The sequence below is a fragment of the Batrachochytrium dendrobatidis genome, assembly GCF_000203795.2.
Source record: "Batrachochytrium dendrobatidis JAM81 unplaced genomic scaffold BATDEscaffold_3, whole genome shotgun sequence".
Classification (NCBI taxonomy): domain Eukaryota; kingdom Fungi; phylum Chytridiomycota; class Chytridiomycetes; order Rhizophydiales; genus Batrachochytrium; species Batrachochytrium dendrobatidis.
This window is the reverse complement of record NW_006281101.1, coordinates 1,203,458-1,209,987: the sequence shown is the minus strand read 5'-3', so window position 1 is coordinate 1,209,987 and position 6,530 is coordinate 1,203,458. Positions and strand designations below refer to the sequence as shown.

Here is a 6,530-nt window from a genome sequence, read left to right as displayed (position 1 = left end):
ATCAAAAAACAAGTATCCAACTACACAAGCGGCCTCCCTTTCTGGGACCAGTGGTCTCGAGTCCGATGGAAATACAAAGCGAAGAGCACGATCAATAACTATTGAGGAAGAGGGCGAGGATCTTTTGGCAAAGAGACGCAAGGTAGATTGCTACTGTTTTGTATTATTGTCTGGAGTTTATTCATCAACCCTACTATTTGAATGTGTTTAGAATACTGAGGCGGCTAGACGAAGTCGTCTGCGAAAGAGTTTGAAGCTTGAATCTCTAGAGGAGCAGCGACGTGACCTCGAAGCAGAAAAGCATAAGCTTTCTATTCGTGCTGTTACTTTAGAGTCTGAAAACAAAACTCTGGCTTTGAAGCTTTTGCAAGCGGAAGAGTGTAATCAAACTCTCCAGCAACAGCTGGACGAAGCACACAAGACTATTGTGAGAATGCAACTTGAGCAGAATTCGATGGAAATAGATAAATCGAGCGCTGTTGATGTGCATGCAAATGCCCTTGTAGTGGCAGCTAGTGTGCCCGACGGCATTGCTACTATGAGTGATTCTGAAGATACCAAGAGTATTTCCACAATTGAATCCAACGTTGGATCTTCATAAATACCATGGTTTGGAATAAAGGGTATCCACTTTGTTTCATTTCCAATGACTCGTTTAGATTGATATAGATTCAGCCTTTTTTAAATATACATATTTCATTAAAGGAAGCGTTATTTATCAGATCAATGCCTGTGGATAGAGTAGAGTAGGAGAATCCATGCTGTCCAGGCTACTGAGATGGGTTTTAGTTTAATGTGCTAATGGAAGAATGAGCGAGAGCAATGCAAATCAAGCCTTGTCAGGGTTGGGAACCAGACAAATCAGCCGCCGTGCATTGATTTACCATTTTCTCTCGCTGCATTGATTTGAAAACTTATCACCCTTTTCAAGAATTCTCAACTAGTAAATCAGGCACGCCATGTGTTTCGTAAAGGCTCCTCGTGGGTCTGCTACTATTCCTACTACTCAACTCACTGGTGAACAGCAACAACCAGTCTGTGAAACCCCCTTCTTCAACAATGATGCCACTCTATGGGGTGACTTTTCTTCCATTGATTCACTGGGTCAGTCCAATTCCGCTGATCTAGCTATCCCCCTAAACCTTGCCGTAGGACCGTCCATGGGCTTCTCCAACTACCACTCTGCTGATACTCAATCCAGTCCATTGCTTGGGGTTGATAACACTACTGCATCAGATAGCCTTGCAACACTGGACTCATTATCAAGTAATAATCTTGATATTTGGCTAGACTTGTTGTCTTCCAGTGACCTTGGGCCTGTTGCCAAGCCGCTATTTCCTGTAGAGGCCAGCACTCCTCTGGCAGCCTCCACTGGTGAGCCTGCTCAGACTTCTCCTGTCGCTACTACTCAGCAGAAATACCATTACAATAAGCAGCTTCCAACACATCCCAACACAAACATGCTAGGTGGTGCTTTGCTTCCTTCTCCTCCAGAGTCTACTTGTCCTCTGTCACCGCTATTACCTATCAAGGTATGCTCCACTACTCCCACTGCCTATTCCAGAAGTGCAGTGTCTTCCATGACCCCTGCTTCCTCCTTCCTGCCCATGTCTGCCATCCAGCATCCATCTATACACCAACAATACTCACAGCACAGCCAGTTGCATCAGCAGCGCCAATCACAGGCCGATGCTCACTCCACTGCAACAACTGTGTCGGCTGATGCTAAAATTTCTCAAACTCTCCCTGTATCCTCCACACCTCCTCTTACCAAACGCAAGACTGACGAAGATCTGGCTGCTCATGACGATGCCTATAACGGATCGAATCCTTTGGCGGTCAAGCGTGCTCGAGTACGTATATACCCATGCTTTAAATATTGGTTTGCTTGATTGTGCTGACTCATTTGTAATTAGAATAACGAGGCCGCTCGTCGATCGCGAGAACGAAAAATGAAAAAGCTTGTGGAACTCGAAGTCCAAGTCACTCATCTTGATACTGAAAAAACTGACTTGCTTGTCCGATTAGCAGTACTTGAAAGCGAACGTACTACTTGGATGCATCGTGAGCGTGAACTGGCTCATCGGGTTCTTGCTCTTGAAACCCAGCTAAGCGAATCCCATCGTGCTTTAATGCATGTTGGTCTCAACCGAAACTCTCATGAATCTACCCATTTCTCTGCTACAGATTCATGAACAAATCCCTGTTTTTATATCAATCTTTGGCAGTATGGCCTCCATTTATCTTTTCTATTTGGTTGTCGTTTTTTTCTCGTCTTTACTTCCAACTTTAACAAATCTGAGCTACTTCAGTTTACTTGCGAATTGCCAGAGTAGTTTATTTTTTTATCAGCTTGAATCCATATAAGCCAAAATAAAACATTCATTTTGCAAATACTTGGCTAATAAAATTGCATCTTGCTTCAAATGCCACTTAAACTCGTATCTGATTCGAGTTTGCATAAATCGATGGCACACCATAAACTTTGTACTACATCCGTACTCGCGTAAAATGAAACTTGTATTGACCTTGCAATTAGAGCCTCCATTTCGAGTAAACAATAACTGAATACTCATTGCGTCTTTCTACTACACACTGATCGCCTCTTTAATAGATACTCTTACCTCTAGTGTATTTGGAATTGCACGCCACACAAATCCATTTTTATTATGCTCAGATAAACATTGGATGACTGCATGGAGACAACTGCATTTCTGATCGTCCTTTTGCACTAGAATATGAATGTATCCGAGTTTTGACATATAAACAGGAGTTTGCACAATGGCATGATCATGCCAGATACACCTGGGTTGTGCCTCGAAACAATATCTCCAACAAAGCTACACATTCATTGATTCAGCATAACTTTCTAACCGTTCAATCAGCGCAATCTCACAAGATACAAGGCTTCATTGTATTGCTCCTTTTCAAACTACTGAAAATTATGATATTCGGTTTGTAGGAGATTGGACAAGTGTCAAGGGTGAGATTTGCTGAAACTGACATGAATGCTTGCAACATTCACTCAAAAGACAAAAATCCTGGCATACAATAATGCTGCCTGGTATTGCCAAAATAGCAAAGCTAAACTCGACCTGTTGCTAGCGACGATGAGGATGAACATGGTGATAAAATCGGAAATTGTTAACCCTCGCTATCAGTGTATATTATGTTTTTGGAAACAAGTTTTGAAAGAGGCAGGTTTACATTAGCGGGCTGTAAGCTTGCCTTGCCATCAAAGGTGGGAATTGGAAGGGTTTACATATAGCCCAGGATTCGTGCATAATGCAATGTTGCAGCCAAGCGTACACGGCATCCATCAACATCTGGATGCTGATGGTTTGTGCTTACGTTTGCCAGAGCACGATCCTTTGGGCAAGCATCAAGGTGTGTCGATTCTTGAGATTGTTCATCCCTTGATTCACCTGATCGGTTGTTTGCTTCCATGGCTGCGTTGCCATCTATACTGATGGGTCTAATCTTGATCCATTCATGTCAGCTTAGACCAACCCTCAAGCACTCGTATCTCTATCAATTCACTATTCCCCATGAAATAGTGCATCGAGTACTGCCCCATACATTTCTCCGGGGCTTTCTTTCAAGAAACAAGGCCGAACAGATTGCGTGCGTGTATTTTTTCGTATCAGCAGTTGGGCCGCTGCTTGTACATTTTATCAAACTGCTTGGAAAACATGTGGAATCAATATAGCTCTTGCAAGATATGGATATTCACAGCTGACTGCCAGGACAAACGGCACCATTAGGAAATACTGCTAGTCATTATAGAGTAGGCAGTCAGATTGAATAGCACATTGAGATATAGTATTGAATAGCGCTGGCTGCTTTATCAGTAGAGGACAACATTGGGCTTTTTATAGTTGTACCATGTACGCCATACCGCATACATCATTCGAGTCCTGTACTCTAACCCTTTAGCGCCAATCAATGCAGCATACTCATAACTGAATACCACCTAGAAAACATGCTCTCAGCACCAACAAATATGGTATTTGTTTTGTAATATCAGCATTCGACAAGATAGTCTATACGGCTGAAAATGAGTATACGTCAATGGTGGCTACTCAATGCCAGCTATGACGATACTATCCATTGCGTATGTTGACACTCCATCTGGTGGGCACATTCCACATTAAACAAAAGTCCAATATGAGGTGTCTTCATGTTTTAATGTCTCCTATTTGTTGATAATTGGCTCATTTGAACTACATGGAATGCTGCTTCGCTGTCAGTCGTTTAGCCATTGAAAAAGAACCTGCCACCAACTCCCATTTAATGGAAGCGGCGCACGCCGCATACAAGATTTTATCAAGTCTGTATTCCAGGTGTTTTAAATCTCAAGACTACTAGAGATTTAAAAGACTCATTTTAAATATCTCCTACTGTCTAGCTTATCCAATAATTTGAAAATATATTCTTTATTCAAACACAGTTCTGTCCATCTTGTACATTGGCGTCGATCAATTTACAAAGCAAATTACTTTCAAGCTTTTTGTTGCTGATTGTTACACGGCCACATTGCAGTCTTTTTGCTAGATTCTCCACTATCTTATCTAGTTGACCAGCACTTACACCTATTCATTTCATTTCCCGGTTCATTTTATTAGTCTTGTGCGCTCTTTACCCGCAAACACAATCTTCTACCTGGATTTAGAGGCTGTCTTTGTCTTTCCATTGTACTGCCAAACCTTGACCTAATACACATGTAAAGTGCATTCACGATCTTCATGTGTTGCTTCTTCCCTATTTCCACCTGGGAGCATGTGGGAATTTTCATTGAAATCATGAAGCATTAATAGCTCATATTGCCATGCTCATGATCTATTCTTGATGAATCCTATGGCTGCCTTGTAATGCAATATACATTCCCACTTCAACCTCATGCATTGTTCATCGAAATGATTGGTTCTGCACCTCAACTCTTCAACGCCTGGTTACCTTCATTGATACTCTTATCAAGTGATTTGTATTGTACGCGGCAAGTGAATGCTATCAATGCATCTTAAATACTGCGATTCTAGAAATATCTAGGGTCTATTCATTCATAGTGGTGTATTGCAAGGTTTGATGGACTATGCATTATGTGTAAAAAGGCAATCCCAGTTTGTAGCAGTTGCATTCTTATCACTGCAGACAATGATGGATTATGCCAATCACTAATATAATCATGCATGAGGTATATGTTTAGGTTAGCCATTGTGATAGATTCACACTATTGTTTGGCTAATTGATTTCTCGTCACTGTCTACAATTTGCTGTCCAAGTCATGCTGATGATTTATTCATTGCACTGACAAGATTTCTGTCTATTTTGCCTATATATTCAAATCGAGATGTTTAAAATCTATTCTAATTAGCTATTTTTATTAGTCTCAATACATTGTAGTTTAGCTTTCTGTATTAGAAAGAGTTGAACGCATACATTTGCGTTTAATGTTCCCAAGCAAACCATTTGCAGATACCAATGATGAGCAATCACAGTTGGATTCAAATACGTTATCTCAGCAATCATCATTACAATCTCAGGCCGACCAACACGAACAGCGCTCCCATCAATCCAGCCAGCAACCACAAATAGATCTTTCTTTTCAAAATAATGCATCTGGATCTACTTATTCAACTGGAATAGAAGTTAGTCGCATTCGCATGCCTGGAAGCAGTTGCAATTTGACTAATGAAGAGTTGCAGCAGGCAGGATATACACGCGAAATGCTGACTGCAATTCGAGCCCTGCCTAATTCTACCAACAAAAAACCGTTTGCTTGTAGTTTATGCTCGAGCTCCTTTTCCAAGATTCTCAATCTTAGAAATCACCAGCTGGCACATTCAGGAGTCCGTCCATTTGCGTGTCGACTATGCACTTTGTCATTTACTAGACTTCATGATCTTAAACGACATGAACTACTCCATAAAGGAGATCGACCGTTTCAATGTTCATTTTGTCATCGTACATTTGCTCGACAAGACGCTTTGAACAGACATTATCGAGCTGGAGGTGAACGCGGTCCTTGTGCTGGCGCTTCTGGACGATATGCCGTGTCGCCTTATACAGAGGTAGGTAAAGCTTTGGCTCATGGTTCATTTGGTTACTCTAGAGTTTTAGGCACATCTGGAGCTGCAGGAACTACTGCTGCTGTAAGTCACCATCATTCCAGTCATAGTATTAGTAGCAGTACAATGGGAGAGAGTACTTCATCATACAATCATCAACCTTGGCTTGGATCCAGCTCAGTCGAAGCTTACCATTATCCTGCAAAAACTTATGGAGCGTCGTCATCAGAGAATACCTTTGAATCTCATGGTTTAACTGTAGATTTACACGACCAGAAAATGTCACACAGTAGCAATAGTACGTATCCTATGACAGGTCCGACTTCAAGCCATATAAGCACGATCCATTATCCACACAGTCCATCTAGATACAACCCCCAAATTAAATCAGATCGTACCACCAAAGAAATAAATGAGTACGACAAAGATCATGATGTTAGGATAAACTCTACAGGATTTGAT

The 6,530-nt window shown here is 41.5% G+C and overlaps 3 protein-coding genes across 3 annotated transcripts in view; all 3 read left to right on the top strand.

Annotated features, from left to right (window-relative positions):
* The window catches only part of BATDEDRAFT_23600 (uncharacterized protein), a gene marked incomplete at both ends in the record, with an annotated part of 2,242 nt that extends 1,641 nt beyond the window's left edge, over window positions 1–601 (top strand). Inside the window, 2 exons of the mRNA XM_006677264.1 lie at window positions 52–142; window positions 212–601. Of these exons, the coding sequence (XP_006677327.1) occupies window positions 52–142; window positions 212–601 (481 nt within the window). The remainder of the gene's footprint in view (window positions 1–51; window positions 143–211) is intronic.
* A 328-nt stretch (window positions 602–929) lies between these two features.
* On the top strand, window positions 930–2,403 carry BATDEDRAFT_36745 (uncharacterized protein). The gene is made up of 2 exons (XM_006677422.1): window positions 930–1,853; window positions 1,917–2,403. The coding sequence occupies exons 1-2, from the start codon at window positions 960–962 to the stop codon at window positions 2,193–2,195; spliced, it is 1,173 nt and encodes a 390-aa protein (XP_006677485.1). The 5' UTR covers window positions 930–959; the 3' UTR covers window positions 2,196–2,403.
* Window positions 2,404–5,759: 3,356 nt separating this feature from the next.
* On the top strand, window positions 5,760–6,005 carry BATDEDRAFT_7423 (uncharacterized protein; the record flags this gene model as incomplete). The annotated part of the gene is made up of 1 exon (XM_006677045.1): window positions 5,760–6,005. A coding segment is annotated over one exon (246 nt), but the record flags the coding sequence as incomplete, so codon positions are not given.
* Window positions 6,006–6,530: the final 525 nt, after the last annotated feature.

What these genes read in the sequence shown, in the direction of transcription:
- BATDEDRAFT_36745 (XM_006677422.1), top strand. Translation starts at nt 960, where the DNA reads ATGTGTTTCGTAAAGGCTCCTCGTGGGTCTGCTACTATTCCTACTACT. An exon ending in TGGCGGTCAAGCGTGCTCGA is followed by an intron (nt 1,854 to 1,916) that starts GTACGTATATAC and finishes ATTTGTAATTAG; the next exon opens with AATAACGAGGCCGCTCGTCG.